This window comes from Rhopalosiphum padi, chromosome 1 (genome assembly GCF_020882245.1).
Source record: "Rhopalosiphum padi isolate XX-2018 chromosome 1, ASM2088224v1, whole genome shotgun sequence".
In the NCBI taxonomy this organism is placed as follows: domain Eukaryota; kingdom Metazoa; phylum Arthropoda; class Insecta; order Hemiptera; family Aphididae; genus Rhopalosiphum; species Rhopalosiphum padi.
The window spans coordinates 31,696,617-31,724,408 of record NC_083597.1 but is presented as its reverse complement, the minus strand read 5'-3'; the positions used below and the strand labels follow the sequence as shown (position 1 = coordinate 31,724,408).

The 27,792-nt window shown below is 28.0% G+C and overlaps 1 protein-coding gene across 2 annotated transcripts in view; it reads right to left on the bottom strand.

Moving 5' to 3' along the window:
• The window catches only part of LOC132932361 (zinc transporter ZIP11), a 61,894-nt gene extending 38,225 nt beyond the window's left edge, over positions 1-23,669 (bottom strand). For both annotated transcript variants that reach the window (XM_060998707.1, XM_060998706.1), the window contains exons 1-4: positions 23,356-23,669; positions 23,010-23,247; positions 22,650-22,745; positions 21,649-21,865 (exon numbers count right to left, since the gene is read on the bottom strand). In XM_060998707.1, the coding sequence (XP_060854690.1) occupies positions 21,649-21,865; positions 22,650-22,745; positions 23,010-23,247; positions 23,356-23,463 (659 nt within the window). In that variant the 5' untranslated portion in view covers positions 23,464-23,669. The remainder of the gene's footprint in view (positions 1-21,648; positions 21,866-22,649; positions 22,746-23,009; positions 23,248-23,355) is intronic.
• Positions 23,670-27,792: the final 4,123 nt, after the last annotated feature.

Below are 27,792 nucleotides of genomic sequence, written 5' to 3'. Positions count from 1 at the left end.
TTTTTTTAATTGTGTGTAAATGATTAATAACAGAAAAAATGCTTAGATTTTTAACTTCAATATATTTTATGGTAAGAATATAAATCTTAGTTAATATTTTTGAAAAGTTAAAATTAAAAACTCCAGTAATTTCTAAAATAATTAAAAAAAAATAAGCTAGTTTTTGACAAAATGTATTTTTATATTTTGTTGTAATTTTAAAACAAATAAACGCATAGATACATAAGATCTTCGCCAAACGCTTATAAGAGCATTTATACAAATGGTATGATATTTTAACACGCCAGAGAGATGATGCGTATAATATTATTGTTATTAAATATAATGTAATATATATAAAAAAATATCATGTTCGATGAATATTGAATGCGAACAAAAAATATGCGATTGTACGTATTATTATTATTATTATTATTATTATGTAGAGCGCAACGGCGACCTGCATCGCCGCGGATGCTGCGCGCTTGATCGTCGGCGGAGAGAATAAAACGGGGAGTAATTGTAACAGCAGTGGCGGCGGCGGCGACGGCGGCGGCAGCAGGAGCAACAGCAGCAGCAGCAGACAAAAGGTGAGGAAACGTTGGAATGTTTGCAGCGGTATAGAAACCAACGGATACTGTGTGGCGTTAAATAAAATAAAAATATATAGGGAAAAGCGGCGGCGGCGGTGGTGCAGATGAATCGGCGATGAGTTCGGACAAGTCGAAATACGATATAGGGACACACACACACACACACACGTAGACACATAATATAGCATGTATGTGTGTGTGTGTGTGTGTGTGTGTGTGTGTGTGTGTGTACGTGAACGGGGCTATGCTGTACGTCTGGTACCAAGGTCAGTGGCCGAAGGAATGCTGTCGTCTCGCGCGCGTGAGTGAGTGTGCGTGTGTGTTATAGGCCTCCGCCTCCGACGCCGCCGTTTTATGGGGTTCGCCGCCGTGCGTCTGTTGTGTGTGCGTGCATCGACGTGTTTACGCGAAGAGATGTGTTTTATAATAAATCGATGGTTTGGAGAGAAAAAAAAACAAAAACAATAACAAAACGGAACGAGGGAAAAAAATGTTCAACGACCGGATGCGAAAACGGTTTCGCGTTGCCACCGCCGGCCACAACGTGATGGACTGCAGACGATAGACGCGGTAAGCCGGTACAGCGCGCCTGCATACTGCTGTCCGCGTCCTTCTGCAACACGCAGTCGCAACAGTATAATACTCGCTGCACTGATCGTAGAGTACACAAACGGCAACAACAATTTGAAGAGAGCGACATAATTTTTTCGTATATAATTATGTGGTATTAACGGCAAGAAATATACCTAGTTATTATTATTATACAGGAATACAGTGCGACAATGAGCTTGAACAAGAGACTTTGATGAGTTCGATGGGAGCAGTTGTCTTTAAATCGAATAGAAACTACATACATTATGATTGCATTGGATAAACGACACTGAGTCGAGATGAGATGTATATATTGTCATACTTCATTGTATCTACATAATACCTCTTTGCAAATTCCACGAAAACGTAACACAATCAACAACTCGAGGATATGCGTAAACTATATAACGTGTAATGAGAATAAGCTTAAGGGGGCACTTACCAGTTACCCTTCTCGTTAAGATGCTCCTTCGAAAGCTCTTATTGAATTCGACAGTAAAACGGTCCCTTTTAGAAGGTCAACAGGTAACAAAGACCCCCTCCTAGTTCAGTAAACAGCAAGCACGGGAAAGAGGAAACAGTTATCGCGACAGCGACACCATCATAATACGAATGCGAAATGTGACGATTTTGTTAATAACCAGCTATTATAATATTTTATTATTGTTAGTAAGGGCAGTAAGGCGATAGATATTGATTTGGTTGTTTCGTTGGCTCCGAGACTCAGTGTTTAGTAGGAAAACAAATTCCTAATACAGAGTATAGGAATACGAATAATACAATTCACAGAAACACTTTCAACGTTACCATTAACACAGATTGAAATACAATTAACTATATTAGGATAATAATATATGATTTAATATAATTATAATAACTAATAAGTGTCATGATTTATGAATAATATATTGCAACAGTGGGTATTTAAGCCAAATAACGCTACGTTAGTGCACTCTATTTTGGAATGAATTAGTTTTTTTTTCAAATAAATAAAGCAACAGAGAGCGCTCACGCACACACTTGCGGTAAGAGTTTGTTAACTATTTTGAAACTGTCAAAATTATATTTTAAAAATTCCTTGGTAATTTGTATATACATTTAATTGCGTTTAAATATAAAGGAAAAATTAATTTAACATAAGTAAATTATTGATTTAATTAAAACTTATTATTTATTAAGTGTAAAATAAATATAAATCGTACAAGCAAAGTCAGTGCTTATTTTCCGTAAAATTTTTTTATATTAATATCAATATATCATTATTTAATATTCTATATTATATTAATTTTATGAACTAAAAATATTTTCTAATAAAAAATTACAAATATTCTTAAAGCATTCTGACTTTTTAACCTAAAAATGTTTGCTATAAAACCAAAATTGACTGAATTGAAACAAATGATGAATTTACAATAGTTAAAGTTTCAATTTAAAAATAACTAGATTAGTAGATTTCTCAATCCTATGATTTGAAAAATGTTTATGTAATATTGTAATACTACATATATTTAAAACTAAACTTATACTGTTATTGTAATTCAGTTAACTTTGGTTTTAGAGTCAAAGAGTCAAAATTACTTAAAAAAATTTAATGTAGCCAATTCTGGTATTATAATTTTTTTTAAAGGTAGGAAAATGGGTATATCACTCCGCTGTACGGTAAGTGACGAATGAGTCATTATGATGAATATGTGTTAAATTTAAATACAATCATTGTATATCATTGATTATAAAAACGAGCGAAGACGGTCAGTTTGTCTATACACTAAGTATATTATATGATAAAGTAAAATTCATACTATATGTAAAAGTTTGAAGTCCCCCACGAAAAATGTTTATTGTTTATAAATTATAACAAAACAATAAACATCATTACTGATCGTTTCAATTTTGTCCAAATTTGAACTTCAAATAAATATTTAAAAATGTACCTATATATTTTTAATATTTTTTTACATTTATTTTAAATTAAATTTTCAAAAACTAAACCCCTGTAAATAATTTTAAAAAAATATTAAAAAACCTTCATGCCAATATTTGGAAAATTATGCTATGAGATAAAATAATAATATAAACATTTGGTAAAAATTTCATGAAGTCGATTTTGTCCAAAACTTGTTAATTGTTAAAATTCCCATCCATTTTTCCTGATTATCAAGAAAAGAAGTTACTGGGAACCGGGAAGTTTTTTTTTACTTTTGACCACCTTAAATCTCTACTATATCTAATATGGAACCAGAAACCACCGCCAAAATTGAAAATCAAAATATTTTTACTGTGCCAAAATTAATTACAGACATAAAAACACATTGTAAAATCAATACATTCATCGCTTCGCTTATAATATAAAATTTCCAAGTGTATAAAATGGAAGAGTTAAACATCAAAAATAGTAAAAAATGTGTATTCAATATTTTTCAGCTTCCAAAAACCTGAAATTCTATTTAAATCTCAAGGTATTGAATATTTCATGTTACCGTTAAAAAGAAACACACTGAGCAGTAAAATTTTGAAATTAAAAATATTACAATTATTAATCATTGAATACAAAATATATGTGTCATGTCATTAATATAAATGTATTTATAATAAATTCATAGCGATTTTATTTTAAGTTCATTCTTTAATAATATAACGAAAATAAACGAATATATCTATATGTAGGTATGAGTAATAGGTTAGGTTAGGTAGTATAAAGGTGTATAATGTAATGACTTGTAAAACATAATATATATAAAATGTTATGTAGTTTCATAGTTTTAGAAGTAATATAGCATACTTAAATGTTAATCTGAAGTTTAAAAAAAAAATAAACTAACGACATTTGGAATGTATAACATCAAAGTGTTAAATAAAACCCATAATTTTAAGTATAAAATTCATCAAAACTTAAATAAAGATATAACTATATAGAAACATAAAAAAGTGTTTATAAATTTATTAAATGAAATAGCATTTTTTATGAAATTTACTTAATATTATATTGAAAACTTTATTTTTCTTTAAGTATTTTACGTAGTTAAGAATCCTCGATTTATAGTATAAATAATAACTTAAAAATTAAATTACTATCATAAATGTATAGTAGATTTACCATAAACAAATTGAAATTAAATTTATTACGTCATCAAAACCCTATACCATATATGAACGAATAAATGCAATTTTATAATTAAAACATGTCAGCTTTGAACTTTGAAAGTTTTTCATTTTTCAAATGATAATAAGATAAAAAAGTGAGTTATGTTGTCGTCTGTTCATATTCATTATTATATATAACAGAATAGGTTAATTCATAATTTATATACTAACTGATTATTATATTTTTTTGCCTGACGTTTTTATAAATTATGAAAATAAAATAATAATTCTAATTTCTAAATATTTATATATTATATTTATTTATTACCAGACGTTATTTAACAGGATATTTTTGGTACAAGTTCTTTTTGAACCGAATCAAATATTGCGGATACAATTTACTGGACCAAATGACGTACGTACAACCGTGAATGTTATGCGTCAATAAAAAAGAAAACACGATGTTCTTGGGTACTTTTAGTAACGGACATATGAAGCGAGTAATTATTGTTAAGTATCTTAATAATATGATTTATTAAATGTTACGTACATTTTTAAATGGGGTCTCAATATATTTTGATTAACTTTTTAATACAAATTATTGAATTTAAATAATATTAAATATTGTTCACGCACGTACCGAAAGTTTAATTGTGACATACCTATTATTGGCATAACATAAAAGTTATAAAAATAATTTTAAAATTAAATCTAAATGATTCTAATATAGTGTGCTATATCTTATTAAATAGATTGAAATGTGTGAAACTATACTATGAACAAGTATGTTGACAGCCCTAAAGTCAATTAATAGTATTACAATATATAGGCTAAACTGCTTTATCACAATTATTATTACCTAATAATAAAATAAGTTACCTAATAAATTAAATGTAATACCATGTGTTCACATTTTATAAAATATATTATATAGATAAGCTGAATTCAACATAATAACTTAAAGTTTTAATAATATAAAAAAAAATTATTTCTTAATTTATCATTTAAATGTAAATATAATACTTGAATAGTTTGTATTTAACCTAACAGGAAATCGAGAATGTAAAAAATAAAATTAGTATTGCATTACAATCTTATATTTTTTTTTGTGAAAAATTATTTAAATATTTTAAACGTTATGAGCATATCATAGGTGTAGAATTTAAAAAACAAATTGGTTTTACTATTTACTAAGTCCTCCCCAAAATATTACTGTGCATAAATTTTCTAAATTTGATAACAATCAGATGACTTATTCGTTTGAATATTTATACTGCTATTGGATTTTTGAAGTACAAATTTTTCTATAAAAATATCAAGTTTTCCTAAACATTGAAAAAAAAATCATTAAAAAAAAAAGCAGCATTTATTTTATTAGCTGTTTTTATTTACAGCGTATTTCCTTTTATACATGATTAACAACGATTTAGAATATTTTAAATATTTGTTTAATATTAGTCAATATTTTATTTAACGATGTAATTATTTGATTTCACACGAGAAATTATTATTACAATTATTTATTTTACTTAATTATAATTTAGAAGTATTTATTTTTCCAAACTGAGACACAAAAAAATGATAAAAATTAGTTATTAATATGATAACTGAAAATAATTACACACAAAAATAACGACTGTCTATTAACCAAGCATACAATGACTCATTCAAATACCAAAGTGCATAATTATTTGTCACGTTTAGTTTTTAATATTTTTGAGCGGTAATGACAATTAGCCCTCACTGCAAACCGTCGGTTGTATTTTATTATTGTATTAAAATAGATTAAACACAAATACTAATATTGTCAGACAAACATCATAATTAGGTAATAGATACATATTAGTAAGACTTAAGCATCCAAGGCTCAATATATTTGTCCAAAATATTACAAACCATTGCTTTCAAAAAGCAATCTAGTGTGGAACTTAATTTAGACGCAAATTATCAATATTTTGTTACAAACGAGTCTGCAAATATTACTCACAGAAGATTTATATCTTCTCTTGGAAAGTAAATTTATAAATTTCCAATCTATAGCATAGTGGTAATTAAAAATGAAAATTTAATTGTATATGAATGTAATGTTTTGATTATTTTCATGGCTTCAAATGTTAAAATAAAAAAGCAAATATTTTTGTAAAATAATTTTATTCAAAATCTGAAGTACACACTATTAAGATACCGATGTGGCTACGTGTCTATAATAAAAAGCCTAGCCGGCTACTATTCTTACTTATTGAATTAAAAATTTTAATTTCTTGGCATTGACATTAATAATAATTTTTCTATCAATTATACCTGTCAAGTCTTTAAGTCTCAAATTATTTAATTATTATTTTCTGTCGATATATTCCAGGAAAATTTACAAACAATACACGTGACAGCGATGAATCTTTCAGAAGAAGACAATAATATTACAAGGTTGGGTTAGGTTAAATAGGTGTCACCATTAGAAAGTAACAGGAGTATAATAGTTATACAAAATCAAATGGATGGAAGTAGACGAAGACAAACGAGACGAGGTGGAAGAAGATGAAAAGACGCGCCATAATAATAATAACCGATAATACATTGGGGAGTTCGGCATGTTTACGACCCGATGGTATTATTATGAACGTGTGGCGGCGGCTGTGATTATATGATTATTGTAAAACGACGACCAAGGCGCCTGTGGTTTGGCATGGATCACCATCATCGTGTGGGCCCCACTACTAACCCGTACCTATAATACAACAACACCGTGTAACGTGGATGGGGGCGGGTGTGAGGGCGGATGGCGGCGGCGGCTTTTTAACGCGTCGGGAACACACACACACAATATACATTTTTCAACCGGTCCTATAAACACGAGAAAACGGACGGCGGAGGCGCACACGCCGGATAAGAAGAGAATAATGGTTAGAGGCAAAATTTGGGGTTCACGCAGACGATGACGGTGAGCATTAAAAATAATTAAATGTATATCGTCGTCGTCCTGCCCGAGCGTCGGCACGGGGTGCCCGGAGACAAAAGGATTCAGACAACAAAATATGTTAATAAATACGCTTTTTGATCGATAACGACGCGATTGTATTTGAGATGAGAGATCCTTTTTCGGGAAATCAATACGAGTAGGAGACGCGAGGCAGAAAACCAGATTCTATATTTTTTTTAAATACTTTTTTTTGCATCGTCTCGTTTTTGCGCGCTTCTTGCATGAACACGGTTTGTACACTGTACACATATTATTATATACAATTGTTATTTTTTTCTCGCCACCGCGCCGTACAACCACGACGACGGTTCTACGAATTCACCGGTCGCCGCCGTAGCGTTGAAACGCGTAAAGTACGCGTACAACAAGCGAAACCGTGTGGGGCGGCGACGGCGCTGTTCTTACGCGCCTCGTTGATGACAAGACTGACCCGACCACCGCGTATAGGTACTTTTATTATATTATTATGTATACGTACATAACACAAACTAGTTCATTCCCTAAAAAAGAATCCACAACGAAAGAATTTCCGGAATGTTCGCGCACGCGCACACATTACCTCAATACAAGCGCACATAGATATAGGTATACATATACCAGTTGATATAATATTACATTAAAGTCAGATAAAAACGGGTAATTCGGAAAACGCACCGTATATAAAACTATGACAAACGACAAGGTTCTCAAAGCAATCTTGGAGGGAGTGGATAGTAAAGCTGCAAGTCCCCATGGTTTTTAATTTTATCCAGCAATATAAAATATAACAATTGAATTATATTGAGTTATCCTTTGAAATTGCAGGTCTACAGACGCTAGTGGAATACATACCAATCATACAAATAATTGTCGTGTATTGTTAAGTAATAACTGATTCGTAATTTGTGTTCACTTGATACAAAATATTTTTTCTTCGCTATCCAAAAAAAGATATTTCATATTTTAACATTATAATTATTACATTTTACATTATTTAATTTGCTAAGCAAAATAACTACCCTAGTAGTATTATATTATAGGTTTATTTTTATAAAAACATCTTTCTTTTTTTAGAATAAAAAATATGTATTAAAAATAATTAATTCCCTAGTTTTTCAACATTAAATGTTACATTAGAATCATTAGAATTAATTCAATACATGCATAAATGCAAAAATTGGATGACAACAGCAGAGTGCACACATAATATACAATATATATGTATATTGTACATGATCTATAGATTATATGTGAATATTTTTACAACTTACAATTTTCAAAGTATCTACTCCAGAAACTGAAAAAAACGGTTGGCTTTCGACAAATTAACGGAAAATTCCGTGACTACTTGTTCATGAATAACCGTGTATACAATATATTGATTACATTCTTAGGTAAAGGTAAATCTCTAAACCATGTCCCTGAATTCGTACATGGTACATCTAGGTCATATTTAGTGCAGACATGAGTCTGTTCTATAAAATATGTATAATTTATTATTATATTAACGAGCTTTATCACGAAACGTATGATCTTTTTTCTCAAGATATTGTACTGATGGCAGTATATTATTTCTATACATGAGAATAAATAATTTAATAATTTAACTATTTATCTTTTCAAAATAACAACGAATTTTACAAAGATTCAAACTAAGAATTTTTAGATATTATTAAAATTAAAAAAAACTCAATACTTTTCAAAGTTAAGTATTGTCCTATCATCTTTTCAGGCCTTAATTTCCTCAAGGTAATGTTAAATAATTTTTGAAGATAAAATAATTTGAATCATGTATACAAAAATTATTTATAAAATAAAAGTCTATATCTTATATAATCTATACATTTAATTTTTATTTACAGGAAAAACATTTCTTGAAATAACAAAATTTAATCAACTTTTACATTTAATCTCTAGTTAAGCCAATTCTAAGATCATAACATGACGTACTCAAACGTAAAAAAAAACAGTGCCTATGTATTTAGACAAATTTTGAATGACTGTAATACCAGCTTTTATGGAATCTTTTATTACATTTTCAAGTAATTTGTACCAGCGAAATTTTTTTTTATCAATATTTATAAAAGTCGAATATTTCAGCCTATAACTAGCATAAAAATTAGTGAAATATTTCGAAAAGAAAATTATGTAAACAAAATGCCAAATGCCAATCTTGACTACTGGTGAAAGTTTCAAGTTTCTATGACTTAAAATTTTTAAATAACAACAAATATCTTAAATTGTTTTCCGCGATTTCGTAAAAATTTAAATTTCATACGCTCAAAAAATTTTTTCTATATTGACCAGTGGCGTCATTTGGGGGGTGATCAAAGTGTGCGGTTGTACCCCTTACTTTTAACATAGTTCCAATTGGCCTGCACCCTGTTGAAATAATACACGATTATTAATACGATTTAAATTAAATTGTATTTTAAATATTTTGATCTTTATATTGACATTTATCAATAATGGTATACTGCAGGCAATAATGGTTACAACTTTAAATTACATTGGTTATACACAAATATTCTGCTATAAATTTTTTAGCTATTTTTAAATATTTTAGTTTTTAAATTGATTTTTAATATTTATATTAATGCATTGATTCGATCCATGATGTATGGAAATAATTGGAAGCAGAATAATGTACATATATGTAATACATCTATTTTTATATGACCTGGTGAAATTTCAAAATGGCCTGCTTGATAAGTATCGCAATGCGAAGTCGTACACCCAAAAAAACACCAGAAATGACGCCCCTGATATGACGCTGGAGTTTTTTTTTTACATTTATTTGAGGAAAACTTATGGAGAACCTTGTATTAGGTTTTTTAACTTTAGGTATAAATCTCAAAAATGTTATGAATTTTCAACTTAAAAATTCCTTGAAAATGCTCGCGATTTTGACATATTTTGTAAACATTTGAACTTTAAAGCTTGTAAACAAAAATTGTGACTAACGATAATAAACCTTATATTAAATTTTAAAGATATTTTGGAATGCCAAATTTATTTATCTGCATTTAAAAAAGAACTTAGAGAAAAATTATCTATAAATAGCTTAAACAAGTTAAAATATTTGGAAAATTCAATCGTTGAGAAAATAATATATAACATAGTTATTGCTTATTATGTAAAATAGCATAAAAAAAGTTAAAATTTTTTAAACATTCTAACGACAACGTTTTATTGTCCTTAGATGCAATCCTACTGCTTATGCAAGTCAATAATGAAAGAATAAGATGAAAACGGTAAAGTATGAAAGGTGTGGAGAAGACCGTGGCCGTGACGGACGTTGACAATTCCCAGAATGGCGTATACGGATACAGCAAACGCATTTAGGTACACAGTTAGCATTTCATCCAAACCCATTATACATTCGTATTTATAAATAGACATCAAGAATGCACCACCGCCACTACTTATCCCCTAACACCATCTTTTGTTCACCCTATAATAATATTGTTACCAAGGCGTATTGGTTGTTGATTTTATAAACACGATGGTTGACAAATTAGAATCACCTAATAGTCTCATAAAACCATACACACAATTAAATATCTCTAATAGTATTAATAACTTATAACTTGTATCATACTATTATTATACTACCACATTATGATTCATAAGGCGCTCGCACACAATATACAATTCTGGAGTATATATAATGTTACTTACTAATAAATAATAAGAAATAGTTTACTTTTAATACAGACGGTTATTTAGTTCATAAAATGAAATAGTTCGTCTTAAAAATCTATAAAACTGTTTAAGTTAAAAAGAAAAAATTCCATAATCTCATAAAATGATTTTTAATTGTATATAAATAGCATGTGAAATTAAATATAAAAATTTTTTTTTAAATATATTACAATTTATAATATTATGTAAATAAAATTGTGTTATTCTACCTATAAAATAAATTGTTCGATATAATAAAGTGAAAAAATAATTTCTCCTTAATCGTTTATATATTCAAATAATTTTCCTAGACCAATGAAAACTTATAATTGGACTATTATCTTTTAAGACTTAAGCCATATCTATTGTGTATATTATTATAGCGTACTTCACTAAAATCCAAACTAAAGAGGAATGGGACACAAAGATATACAATTATTATACATTCTGATTCTCGTAGAACACGTGACCACACGAATAAGCTCAAATAAGTGTGTTTAAAAAGCGTGTAATAGAGCGATGAGTGAATTTCATGTGTACGAAGATAATAGTTATTCGCTATACAGTTTAATGGCCTTAGTACAGTGTAATAAATATTTAAATACCGTAATTATTATACATAATATAAGTATAAAAATCAGATACGTTAATATGTGGGTGGCCAAATAAATGTAGGTACTTCATAAATATGCGCTTTAAGAATTACATACTTACTGATCAATAGCGTAATAATTATAGTTTATAATGCACCAGTAGAGTAATTAATAATTAATAATTTATTACATATACATATTATTTTTATACCATTAATGTAGAAATGGCGGGTTAAAATAAAAATGAAGAACTCAAAGTAAAACATTGTCAGCCTATTGAATACTATAGCAACATTGTTCAATGAATATATTACCACTATAATATGTACCGAATATTTTATTTATTCATTTACAATAAGAATATATAAAGAATAAAAGTCAATACGAACTTTAACACAACATAATCACAGAGAATTTATAGAATTAGTATAGAAGTTTTTTAATAACTATTTTAGTTTATTATTATTAATTTAAAAAAACAAATTCGCATTATTTAGGTTTTATGTACGATGTACCAATAAACTACAAGATAATAAACTAAATACCTGATATATATATTATACATTATACTTTTATATTCTAAAATTAATAAAATCGAAGTTAGAATATCATTAATTGTATTTTGTAAGTATTTTTTATTGTATGATTTTATATAAAAAATGTTAAATGAAAAACATGTTTAAGTATAATGACTCAATTGTATTAACATTAAAGTAACTTTCTATAGTATAGACAAACGTGAAAATATATGTGTAGTATTATTGAAAAATGCATAGGTACATAAGATTTTCTAGTTATATAATTATCCTAATCATTTTAGTTTCCGAACAAAAATGTAAGCTTTAAGTTATTTGTAAATCTATCAATATATTATGTTGAACCCATCATATATTAATAAATTATATCTAAAATCTATAAACTTTGGATAATGAAAATTAAAAACGTAAAATAATATTTAATAAATAAACAATTTATACTAATTTGTAGTAACAAATATATAAATTAATGTATAAAATATAATTTATTGAAAAACTAAAAATAAATTGGGATTACTAAAACTATATTTCAACATGGATAATTTATCATAGTATTCAAATTGATATTAATAACAATAATACATCAATATCATGTACAAAGAGCCCAAAAAGAGACGATTACCTCTATACCTGATCTGTATCCTGCATTTCTACCAAACTTTTTTTTATAGAATAAATGAATTTACATTTTACAATACTACTATGTATAAGAATAAGACATAAAACATTTATACGTCTATGTATTTGTTAAGCCAAATAGTAATGTTAACATAAAATGGTATGCGAATTCCTCTGGGATGGGGGATATCGAAAGCTGAGATAACAAAGGAGAGGCTACTTTAATATGGGAAAATTCAGATCAAAGAATATCCTATTCCATTTTGTTCAATTTATATATACATATTATATAAATTTTTTTTTGCGAACCTCCGAAACCGCACCTGGCCACATTAAGTCACCGTCGACCTGGATATTCTAATAAGACAAAATACGACTCGCTAATAACAATACACCATAAATTTTACTGCGTTCACAATCATAATAATAATATAGAATGAGAAAGAGCGAAAGATATTGTAGAAAAAAAAAGGATGAAATTGGCGAGGAGGGGATATACTAGTACATATGTATATAAAATATCATAAAGGCATAAAGAGGAGGGAACCGGTATACGGCGTGATTGCTAACATTCCTGGCAGCTAGACATCGTCGCTACCGCTATCCAGCTTATACTGCTTTCCGAGAACCTAGCTATATGTATACATGACACAAGGGGCTACTTGTAGGTTTCCTGCAAAACTCTTTAAGTCATATATTTAAAAACAAATAAAGAGTTTAAACAGTTATCAATTATCGGTGGATTGTGCAATAATAAAAATAGGAACATTCAAAGTACTACAACTTTTTACTTTTTTCTTACTTGTAGCTAGTATTGAAAATCAGTTCTTCCGTGTAATATTGTTCCCTGTAATATTGTGGTATAACTAATAAAAATATAAAATTACATTACAATCTAACTATTATGGATTTATATATTTAAAAAATATAATACGAATAAATCTATGTTCAATGTTCATAAAAAGAAATATTCGTATATTATATGGATAGATACTGTATACAGTATACGTAAACGTATTGATAAATGTACTTAATATTTGTACAATAAAATAACATTTAAAATTTAAAAAATATTATGAATAAAATATTATAATGTTAGAATTGCAGGTACATATTTATTATCCATTAAAATGAATATAGTTCCTACTTTTTGAAATAAGGAGTGTTCGCTGTTTAACTATTAATAGAATCACCCTGTATTATTTTTCCATAACATTATACTTGTTTATTTGTAAGTCATATCGAAATATATTTATTATAACTTAAGGGTCGAAAAGAGCTATTATACTACATCTAGTGGTGTTATTAACTTAAATTAATAAATAATAATTTATAAATATAGTATAAACATATACTGCTTGAATTTTTTTCATAAATTAACATATAATGCATAACGAAAAAAAATAAATAATAACTATAAAATATTGAGAGTTAAGATGATATCGTACTCACATATTACGTTATCCATGTTTAACACAAGTATAATATAGTAAATCTTACATACCAACTTCTTACTAGTTTCTTTATAGTTAATTATATTAGAGCAATTATTTGCTTATAATCGAATTTGTAGAGGAGAATATTAACTGAGCCCAATCGAAATGTGTATACGAGTTATAAATAAAAAAATAATTAATATTTTTCAAATTCATAAAATTCATTTTAAAAAAGTTTAAAAAAACTTCACTCGAGCACAATTTATAATTTATAAATTCCCCTATAAATTCGATAATGAGTTGGTAGCGATCTAATATTAAATATTAATATATATATAAATGGTAGTAACTATAATAAGGATCCGATACGTAAATTAGCTATGTGATTCACATGTGAACATTATTGTGAACCAATATCATGTGAATACGACGTCTTTTCAGTATTAAATTTTTCGAAGTAAAATTATACCAATTAAATTAAAATTATGATTTTAGAGTAATAAATATTAAAAATATATAATAATTTTCATATTTCTATGGATTATCATCATGTATAATCTGTTTTTGAATGAACTGAAAGAAATGAATGAATAAAAATGAATACAAATTTATTTTATTTTAAGAAAAATATAGCAATAGTAACAATTTGCAAAAAAAAGTCAGACACTAAAAAGTTAAAGAAACTAGTAAATTGTTTTAATTTTGTTGTGTTGAACATTCCAACATCACAGTGTATCATCCATATTAATTATTCATTTTTTTTTTTTATACGATTTGGAGAAAGCAGAACAGACAAAAGGAACAGTACGCGGCAGTTAATAAAAGGAAGAAAATGGTGGTCAAAAACGTGATGAAATGAGGTATGAATCGGCATTCCAAGCATAGCTAAGTACGTACCATACACACTCATTCTTGCATATATATATTCATACTTATATATTTATTTTTATTTATATACATACAAATTTATATTATATGTATATGCACACTCATGTATATACACATATGTACAAAAACTCGCATAATGGATCTTAGTCGGGTCATATGATAGGGAGAAGGCAGATGGAGGGGATACCTTGGGTACTATAGGTGCACCTGCTGGCGCTCTGACAAAACGCCAATAAACCTGTTTTGCCTTTTTAATGTTTCAGACAATCACATATGAATAATGAAAAAAATGCTTTTTAACTTTATATGCAATTCTGTAGACTAAGAAATATTTGAATGGGTTAACCGAATGAGTGGTTCATTTTTTTTTACGATTTTTGATCTCTGAGAATTGTATCATTGAATGAACATACTGCGAAGAATGTTGTGCCTCATCATAACACGAACAAAGACAATTTTAAATGTATAATCGTATATTAAGTTAAGTAAAAAAAAATAGTTGAATACTTCCTAATAGCTACAATGCTACATTAAGAATTAATAATAAATATAAACAAAATATTAGGACCGTGGTATTTTTCAATTACTAATCTATATACAAAAAATTATAATGATTACATTATTATGTTTTACTGCTTATTGGTTACGAATCAAAAACTAAACATTATTATTTTAGTTAAAATCTTATCACTTTAATATTATATATTTTATAAGAATTAATAAAATAATTTATAGCGAACATTAAAACGTGAGAAAATAAACAACTATAATCGCAGATTGTATTTAGAACATTTAACACAAAATGTATGTTGGACATGATTAAACGTTGGGGGAATATTAAGGCATCCCTTTTTCCAAGAACAGACCACCCGCATATATATACCTTTAACATGTATTATAGATTTAAATCCCTCCCACCGTGTTACACATTATAAATCTAAATGCTACAACAAAAATAATAATCATTGGTTTTGGTTATCACCAAAAGAAATTCTTGGAATCGTTATTTCTCCTATTGATTATGCGGCCACAGTATGTTGTAGAATCTACAATGTAGATTTAATTGAGAAATAATGTTAAAAGATGTAAAATAATAACATATTATAATATGTTAACGAGTACGATTGTGTCACTTTATAGGTGTGTTAAATTTGAATTAATTGATATCATTGTACACAAAAATCAATTAAATGCGGAAAGTAATTTTCAGCATTTTTATAAATTTTATAAAAATTTTATCTACGCGTATAAAAAAAAATTGTGCCTAATGTGCCTATAGATTTTCTTAAAAATAAAAAATTAACAACTTATGAGGAGTTATTATGTACTACAGTTTTAAGCATTTCTATCCAGCAAATAATGTTTAAACATTTATAAAAAAAACTAAAAAAATTAAAAAAATTGTATACCTATAAATAGCATAAAATGGTCGAAATACTTTGAAAATTTTATTTTAAATAAAAAACGATGATATAAAATATAAATATTTGGTGAAAATTTCAAGTATTTACAGCTATTATTTTTCGAGTTACATAAAAAAAAATCGAATTTGCGAAAAAATTGGGTTTTTCATTAACTTTTTGTTTGTTTTTCCAAATTATAATAAGCTATGCTATGGTGTCATATTACTCGTATTATAATATTAATTACCAGTTAATTTAAGTGTATAAAATTGACAATCATTTCTAGTAGCGTTCATGGAATTTTTTTTAACAAAGATGGATAGAAAAATTGATTGTAAAGTGTGTTGTGTGATGGTCGTAGCCCTCACTCCAACACTAAAATAATAATAGAATATACATTAAACTTAATAAATAATATTTTTACTGCCTTATATTTTTAATATTTTAATTGTCTTTTATAAAATAAATACACCCTTTTGTAAATTTTAAATACTTGATAAATATTGAACACAACCAATAAAAATCATTTAAAGTTATTTTAAGAAATTAACAATTATCCTAGTGTTCCCTATCATAGGCGTAACTTGGACTTTATTCACGTGGGGGCAGCAAAAATTATTTTTGCGTACTTATCTCTACACATTTTCATAATCTTATTTAAATTTAATTTGTATAATAAAACTGTTTTATCATTTTTACAACCATTTTTTCATTTTACTCATTTTAAGCAAACATTTTTTTATATATACTATACGTTTTTTCCAAATAATAACAAAATTACCACTTTTTTAAACCATAATTAATGCTTATATTTATATTAAAATTACAAAGAAACTTTATAGAAAACAACTTTTTTTAAATACAGTGGATTCCGCTTAATGTGGGCACGTTGGGTCCAGCCCTGTTTGCCCACATTAAGCGGTTGCTAATAAAAACTGAAATTAGTTAAAAAAAAAAAAAAAAAATACATACCTACAATATCAAAAAGTCAACAAAATCCCTTTCTGCATGAATTTTTATTTTATTTTCCGAAAAAAATGTACTTATTGTAAAAAAACACCAGGATTAATATATAGGATTATTATAAAATATTCAAGTGAAACTACCCCTGAAAGTTGATTAAGGGTTAGTTTGGACACAAAATGAGTTTATGAATTTATGATATATTTATAAATACTTATTTTTAAGATATTCCGGACAAAAAGTTTTACAAGGTTGTATTTTTTTTACCTAATATTAGTAGTATCATTAGTATCAAGTTGTTATTGTAACATAAAGTGGGCAGGGGCGGACTAGCACGGCGGGACACCGGGACGTTTCCCAGTGGCCCGGCCCGATTGCTTATGTCCATATTTATTTTTATTATTATTATATTTTTTTAACATATAATAATAATATGAAAATATGAAAAAAAGGTTCCTTTGATTGATACTAATAATGCAGTGTGCAGTGTTTAGTAAGTTTTTACTTTTTAGTTTACTATACTTATGAGTTATGAGTACCTACCAGAGTTGTATAGTACTTAGGCTGACTTAAGGCCGTTACATACGAGCGATATTTCATCATACGATTTATTTATCGTACGAAAATTTGAGATTAAGCAACTAAGAAAAAGAAACGAATGGTTAACGAACACTCGGAAGATCACCCAATCAATGATGCTAAACAAAAATTTTCTGTGGAAATCCATAATCATGTAATAGATAAAAATATAAAATAATTGAAAGCGTGCCTTCAAGATTCGTGAATAACAGCCCACTATATATGGATTTGTCGCTTCTATCCCCTGTAAACTTCGATAGTGTTAAAAAAGGTTTACCAGAAAAAGTTTTGAAAACAATTTCCAAAAATTTAATTAGATTCACAGTATGTGAAAATGTTGATGAGAGTTAATCAATTTTGCTAATAATTGGGATAACTTAAAAAAGTCGATCGATGATGTATACAAGATTGACAATTTTTATGACACTGAAGATGATCAAGAAGACAAGAAGATAATGAAATCATTAGTGTTTCAAATTGTATGTCATGTAAAAACTGTGTTTGTTGCTGTTTGAAATTATTAATTAAGTATAATTCATATAGTATTGCGTATGAACATTAATGTTTGGCATACAAGTATCTATTAACTTTACCAGTTACGCAAGTGGCATGCGAGAGGTCATTCTCCACACTAAAATACATCAAAAATCGGCTAAGAAATACAATAAATAACGACAATATGGAAGAATTTATGTTAATGGCCGTTAAAAAACGGACATTGGCTTCTTTAGACGATATTTAAATTAACGAAATTGGGGAGATCAGTGAAGTATTGAAAAAACGATTGATTGGATGAAAAATGTTAAGTTATAAATCATACTATATTTTCAATATTTTGTAAATTTATTAATTATTTAAATTACTTTAGTTGATATTGCAATTATTAATATATAACAGTCTACATTTAATTTGTATTACACATAATCTTCAAAGTATAATATTAGGTATATGCTCAAAACTGTTTTATTATTAGGTACAATTTATTGTCTGTGTTATAAAAAGTTGAAAGGTTTAAAATAATAAGTTTATTTTACCGTTTTATAAAATATGCAGTAACATCGTAATTTTATTTTCAACAATAAAAACTATGAAAAACTAATTTGTACCATTTTTGGTACCATATGCAGAAAGGGGTTTTTAGATTTCAATAGTAATGTTTTTTATAACTTTCGATAAACACAATCTCATAGTCATAGATACGATGGAACCCAATCAGTCGTTTTTAAATACATATTATGTGTAATGTGCATATTTTAACACTATGATAAAATAAAAATTGCCCATATTACGCGGTTTTTTTTTAACTTTGTTAATATACATTTGTATTGCAGGAACCAGACCATTTTGCCCAAATTAATTGGTGCCCACAGTACAAGAATATTAAATATCGATAAAATAATAATAATAATTGTATCAATAAACATTAAAACATATATTTGATGCCATTTGCCAAAATTATTTTAGTTGCAATTGCCTTTCTCGGATTGTTGATTATGCATCGAAATTGGTCTATAATTATATCAAAATTTGGTTCAAGTTTTTTTTCTATATATAATAAAACCAAATCCTTTTGCCTTTTATGGCCAATACTATTTCAAGTATAAGTTTTAAGATGGCATAACAATGAAAATGCTCTGATCGTCTGATGAAGCCGAACTCATAGGAATTAATTGATAAAAAAAATTTGTAACCAAAGAACCTTTACATAAACCATAGTATTGGTATCTATAAGCCATGGACACTATGTACATTATATTATAGATGTGTTCTAAAAATTTTAAATGTTTATGTCCCCTTACCACGGCTTTATAATTTATGCCACAAAAGAAATATTAATATACTATTGTATTTAGCTGTATATGTGTAACAAATCAACATAATATTAGGTACGAGTGTGCTATGTGCCTCAGAATAGCCTGCAATTAACCAATAATAAATTCAGTTGGTGGGAGCAATGCCCCCACTAGTTTTTGGTCGTGGGGGCAGTTGCCCCGCCAAGTTACGCCTATGCCTGCTATAATTTTAGTCTAGCAATAACGATTTGAATGTCTGAATCAAAGTAAAATGTAACAAGTTTTTCAAATTTTTGATACCCAATAAAAAATAAATAAATAATAAATATACAAATACATTGAATCAAAAACTATTTATCAACAATTACAAAATACATATTATTTGCTACTTAGTATAGTGAATGAAAAACGATTTAAAAACACACCATTATCAAAAGATCCACTTGTTTTGGTATTCCCATCCATGACAAAACCTATGATCATTTCCTCTCAAACTCTGTTAATTTTTTTCCATACTCCTTGTTTTTGAGTACGCATTACCAAGATTTTTTAGTTATTACATCTTTGATCCCTCTTTTCCAAGCCAGTTTATCTTTAATCTCATTTATCTCCTAACTTCCTAAGTTAGATTGATATTTATTTTTAATTATTATTAAATTGTATTAATTTTTCTCAATTCTTCATACTTAAATTTTAATTAATGATTTTTTTTTACTTAAAAATGTGTAACATTTACATTAAAAACATTAACTGTCTAAAAAATTAAAGTTAAAAATATTGGTTGCACTTGTACACTTCACATTTGTGTTTCCTTAAAGGCCACAATTTAGCTAGGTATCACTGAAAATTACCTACTTCAGTAACATTTTACTAATACATAAAAACTAAACAAGCTACAATTTACACTAAAAGTGTTTAAGAAACACAACTTACAACTTATTTTATTTTCAGCTTAACAGGTTAAGTAACTATATTGATTCACAAAGAATTAATACTGTACTAATATCTTATAATATTATAGTATCATTTTATATTGAAATAAAAACTAATCAAGAAATTGACCTTTGTATGACTCATTTATTCAAATTATAATAATCAGATGGTATAATTAATTATTAATTATACGTGTATATTAACTTTAAATCAAGAGATCATTGAGAAATGAGAATAAAATTCTACTTTACAATTTAGTGTTTATACTACAGAATCAATTAAAACTGGTATATACTAATTTTAGCTTTAAAATATTGGTTTAAACTTAATATTAATATTTGTTAATATTCATATTATTTTCTATAGTAATAAAAAACATTCATAATACTTGTTCCAGCATCGAATATAACTATGCTTAATGCTTTTATATGACCATCATGTCAATGGTTAACGTTTAGTAAAAACAGAATGTTTTTTTCAATAAATACAATACATTTTACTATGTATTTAATATTTCATGTATGTACAATGTATTAAATTAACATAATAAATAGTTGCTAAATAATCAATGATAAGAATTTAAAGTCTAATATTGAAAAAATAGATATTTTCATTCATAAAAATATCAGATTATTATTCATGTCTAAAACAAAATAATGATATATTAGACCAGCAGTATTAAAACTCTTGGTTCATAGATTTACAAAAATAAAAAAAAATTGAATTGCGCCTCCCTTGATTAAATAAAATAATATTTTGTATTAGTGTATAGTGTTACATTAGTATAGTGTATATGTTATGAAAATTCACAGTTTAAAAGTTTGATAACCGCTACAGTAGACATTAGTTTTTAATTCTTGTTATATATTTATGAACTTAAATGTCATTGTTTTAAACCGTTTAACTTACTTAATTCATTCATTTTATATTTTGTCCAACAAATGATATATTTAATGCAACAGTATTAAGTTTTAGACAAAAAATATTTGTTTATAATATTGTAGTATTGTAAGCTCACTTACCTAGCACTATTAAATGTGGAAGAAGGCGATGAATCAACGGCCCCAAATGCTATACCAACAGCCAAACCCTCAGGGATGTTATGCACAGTGATAGCAATTATGAGTAATAGTATACGTTTCCAACTACATGCTTTCACATCACTATCACATTCTATTTCAGTATATTCTGGAGGAGGATGTGTAGATTTATAGCATCGCTGCCGTGCATCTGAAATCTCTATAAATAAAACAAACAATTTCTAAGACATAAGTATAAAATATGATAAATTGGTAACAAAAACAATTGTATGTAAAATATATCATAATACTAAATAAGTGTTTAAATTTTTAGGCTATGAAGTTGTTCATTCCAAATTTGAAATTAATGACAAGAACTATTTAAAAATATTTGATTTAATTAGAAAATATTGTTGAATAAATATAACTAAACTTTTTATTAATTTTGTTTGTTGAATTGAATATCAAATCAATAATATTTGTGCTTGTATTTTATTTGAATGTACCCATTTGTAGTTTTTTTTATTAATTTGTTTTAGAATAATCAATATTGTATTACTCTTCATCTTTATCACAAACATACTTAAAAGAGATAAATTTGATCAGATTAAAATTGTATAAATAATGTATTATGTATGTTAATTTTTATTGTTGATAAATTAAGTAAAAACATAAATATAAAATATATTGGGCATACATTTTTTATATAATTTAAGTTTTTTAAATTAGAATTAAAATTTTATGAGAAAAAAGTATTAATATTTATTCTAATTTTAATTCCTGTGAAGATGTTAACATAGAAAATTGTTTATTGTTAATTGTTTACTTTATAATGATTTGTTTTTTAGTCAACATAAAATAAATATCCAGTAAATATACGCTATTAGTTTCATAAATGTATAACGACATAAAATATTTTTAATTTAAAAACATCTAGTTAGTATTTAAATATGAAATAAATTGTTTTTGTTTTTAGTAAACAATTATTTAATTACAATTTTTACCATCTGTTATGCCAATTGATTGTTGGTTATTTTTATAATAAGTATTCTGTGTATCAGAATCACATTTAAACTTCTTTTTTGAACACTGATTTGCTTCTAACAATAGAAAAAAGTAAAAATATATTAATTATGTGAAACAAAATACTACATTACAATTAAGTATACTTATTAATAAGTTAGTATAATATAAAGTGACTATGAATACTTAATATCAGATGTATTATTACAGGAAATCCACTTGTTAAATATAAATATTTAATGAATTATTTTTAATTATATGTAGTACTTAAATATAGCAAATGTTCAATCAGTTTCAGTATACACTTTAGACATAATATAGAAATATGAATATATATTTACCTGGTATCAAAATATTAAGTACGTCCATTTCATACAATGATATGAATAAGTCTGATAAATACACAAAAAATGCACCAAATACAAAACCAACAAGCGCAGGTATAAATGAAAACTGTCCATCATTTCCATAGGTACTGTCTTGTCCAGCTAGTTCAATTGCTGGTGCCAACAGCGACCAATACGATGCAGCTATCATCACACCACTTGAAAATCCCAAGCTCCCATCCAGTAACTTCCTCTGAAATAGTCACAAATTAGTCATTAATCAAAAATTTAAAACTATATTCTACATGTAAAGTTGCAGTATTAAGGGAAAATGTACAAAAAGTTAAGAACCCATATTTACTTGTGTACCACTGAATACTAGGATTAAACTGGACCCGACTGCCGTTAAGCCCCATGTGAACAAAGTGCCAAATAGTGTTTGTACAACAGGGCTGAAGTTTTGTAGCATGATGGATATTTCCAAATTTTGAACTGCCGGTTGGAAACCTTCTTGATGACGAAATGCGTCGAAATCGTCTCAAGGTCTCAACTCATCAGAATCAAAATATCTGATGGTGTCGGCGAAACTTACACTCGTAAAACGTATTTAATTGTACTTTTGTCGGGAAAAAAACACACTCCATGTTTGTGTGTTTACAAAATATAAAATAAATATAATATACCTGCTAGTCTGCGATTGATTTGATAATCTAAGGCGCCATCTAGTGGCGCAAGCTACAACAATCATCAGTCAGGCGTTGAACCACAGATATTGTCATATTGATAATTGATATGTTTAATAAAAGATAATAAAAATGCAACCAAATGTTCGCTTATGCGTAACCGATTCTCACTACCGTCGCAGCCCACAGCCGTGGGTTATACTTATAATAAATTAATATCATAATTTTCTTAAAACTAAATCACTTGAATAAGTAGGTATATATACATATAGTATATACGATATACCTATAAGAATAACAAACTAATATTAAGAATCTGTAAAACAAAACTTACTTTATAGTTTATATCTATAAATATTAAATATATTAAGTTTGTTTTTTTATTCTATACTTCTATAGACTAGTTATTGAGTAGATATAGCGATATATGATGTTATAGCTCAGATTTTTTTTTTTGAAACCCATGTATTATTTTTAGGGTCTAGATACATTTTTAGAACATACTGTATGCTAAGTTCTAAGTAAGCAAAAACTGCCAATGCGTTAGATAAAATAATTAAAAATGTTCAATCTTGTTTTGATGTAGCTGTAATGCCAATAAATGGTTTTTCACTTTAATATAATTTGAACACCGCTATTCGCGCGTAAAAATATTTGCTCATTTGGTATATTTTATCATACAATTAATAATTTAAGGAGAAATAAATATATAATAATAAGTATATTAGTATATAATTATTTAATATAAAAAAAAATAATGGTCTGTATGCCATATAGATATAAAATGTTATATTATAAATTGTTTTTCCTTTAAGAATGGTCAACGATTAGGTACGATATTGTTTAACATAAATAATTTTTTTTATATACATGAATAACTTTGTTGTCAATCACGTGTAGAGGGTTTCGCTCACATTACACGACTAATTATTTTCGGAAAGCAATTTGTTTTCTGTGGAACAAAAAAGTAGTTGTTTATCGATAAATATATATTTTATTAGTTTATAATAAGGTACTATGCGTTTTGGAAAAATAAATTTACTATATAGCAAGCCAGTTGTTTTCACCTTAAAAATTATAAGAGGGAAATTTTAAATTACTCCACTACTCCACTATGACTTTCCTGAATGTCCGTCGTGTATTCGACAGTCGACACTGGACACTCGTGTACAATACAAATATTAACATCATAATATTTCTAATTTTACATAAATATTTAATATACTTTTGTGGATATTACAAAATATAAATAGTTATTATAGTTCGCAACACGCGCACACATTTGATAATATAAACTATCTGTGGCGGGTGGGATTGTACTTGTTTAGAGGGTGACCGATATAATAATAATAATATGCATTATGTACATTTTACGTTTCCAACAACGATATAACATAATTAGTCTTATAATTTCTACCTGGTACCTGCAGCAATTATAGTAAAAACGTATCTCGTATAACAAGGGCGCCCATCAGGCCAAAAAATATTGTTCATTTTATTTACAAAGATTGTAATGATTATTTATAATAAAATATAGGTTAACGCTCAATCACTGGTTATTTTCATATTATAATACAATAACTAGATAATTAAAAGAATTAAAGATAAAACGATCATTTTTTAGCATAGTTGTTTTTACTATAAAAAAAAAATAATAATAATACAAATAAAATTATTATTATTATTATTATTTATGTTTGAATATTTGATAGGTTAGATACAGGTAAATAAAACAAGAGATAAAACCTTGGTTGTTATTATAGGTATACTCATTGTTAAGGTTAATTCTAAACACACATGATAATATAATGCTTAATACTTAATAATATTATTGTAGTTATCTATTAATTTATAGTTATGAAATCTTCTAATATAATAAAACGTGAAGGAGTTCGTTCGTTGTCCTCCGGAGCGCTGCCGGTACTTTAGCGGAGAGCCAATCACAAAATTCCGACCTTATCGCCTTTTCGCTGTTATTATCGCCGACGGCTTCACCCGTCGCCGCCGTCGCCCGTGCCGACGGCCGCGCGACTCCCGAAGCCCGCTCTTATCACCGCCGTCCGGTATCGTGCTCCCGCGATATTTTAATGCCTATCATTTTTTTTTTTTCCGAAAATTTCGACTTTTGAGTAGCCGTTCGTGCGGTCTCGACGTGTTTTTCGCGTCTTCGGTGTGCTCTCTTTTTACGCGTTTGTTTTCTCCGGGTCGCGATCGCGTTGACCGATCTCCCGAATACGATTTCACGGCCTTTGAGTTATTTTTTTGAATAATAAATCATGTTTTATACATATTACGCTAAATGTGATTAAAAAAATTACGATGTCTCGGCGGACGTCGTGGGCGAAGAAATAAAAAAACGCGTTTAGAGTCGAATCGTACGGATTTCGTGGGTAAAACGGTGCTAGACGCCCGATTCGTCGCGGCTCGGAAACGGCTCAAGTGCTCGAGATTCGACGTCGGTTTTCAACTCGAACTGTAGTCGATAGGTTTAGGCGTTAGGATAGGATACAGGATTAGGCAGGTGTGACGAGAACGAATCCCGCTCCGGGCGGTATTTCCGGCGGCGCTTTGATTCACACGGCCGCCCACATTTTTTGCACTTTTTTTCGATTTTTTTTATTACGCGATTTTATATTTTAAAATTTCGACATTTTTTTTTTTCCGTCGTAGATCGTTGAATTATTATGACTTAATAATAAATAACCTCATAACCTCAGAGTACAGTGATCTGTCGATAGCGGTGTACTGATATAACGGAAGGTTTATTCGTCGGTAAATTTCCTACGACTTTATTATATATCACACGTATTTCGTTTTTTGTACGTTATAGTTAAGTCTGTTATACATACATAATAATAAAATATTTAAAAACACGTCACGTTTAACGATATTAATAGGTTTAACTATATACATATAATTTGATATACGTCCACAATATATAAGTAGGAAATCGTATAAATATATTTGTGCGTGTGTTTGTGTATGTACTATGAAAAAAAATGTGAGTAGGTATCAAATATAATTAAAATTATTAAAAAAAAAAGAATCGAATACATTACAATAATAGTAAAATAATTTTAAACATAAATGATATTACTTATATTTTTTTTTTTTTATCATAATAATTGTACATTGACGATGTTCTGGTGGACTTAAACGTTACAAACGTGATATGTTATAAGTGTATTATATGTGTAAAACTCATACTCTCCTCATCTGTACACAAATTATTGTTACACCGATTGTGTAATAAACATTAAATAATTAAATAAATTATATTTCTAATGTTTTATATAATATCTACCTAATAAAATACATGGGATTGTATGCAATATTTAATTTTTTTAACACGATACGTTGCAAATTTAATCGCGTGTATTATATTTAATAATAATATATAATATTAACGAGTGTATTGGCTGATGTTAGTATTTTATCGAAACGGGGGTTAGAGAAAAGTTCTTATTTCACCGATTGCGCCGACATTGTCTGCGATCCGACGTAGGCGGATCGCCTACCTGGCTGGTTTGGTTTTCCTTAAAGCTTTTTGAAAGTTGAGTTCATACAACATTTTGATTTCACTTATTGCGCCGACGGGGTCCGCGATCCGACGCAGTCGGATTGCCCACCTGGTAGGCATAGTAGTTGCATATAAATTTATTTTCACGAGTGATTACTGATTATTCAACGCTCAAAAGACGACATTCGACTATAACATTTTTTCCTGCTTTCGACGCCAGGAGGTCAGACAATCCGCCGTAGGCGGATTCCGCGGCCGGTTATCGATTTACACCGGTAGAGGGCTGATAGCTAGACACTCAAAAGTCTACGTCTCAATCTCGACTTTCAAAAACTTTTCACATTCGAAAGAATACCGCCAAACAATCGACGACTTATCATCATCCCGATAGAAGACTCGCAGTATTACTAATCAGTGGTACCAACACCGCGGACTTATTACCGCCAAATCTTTCTTTTTTTGAAAACTTTCCGCTTTCAAGCTCTTCCATCCGTCCTAGGGTATTCACTTACAGCGAGTTTTACTCAAAGCGAGGCACACTCACAGCGAGGCACACTCACAGCGATGCACACTCACAGCGAGGCACACTCACAGC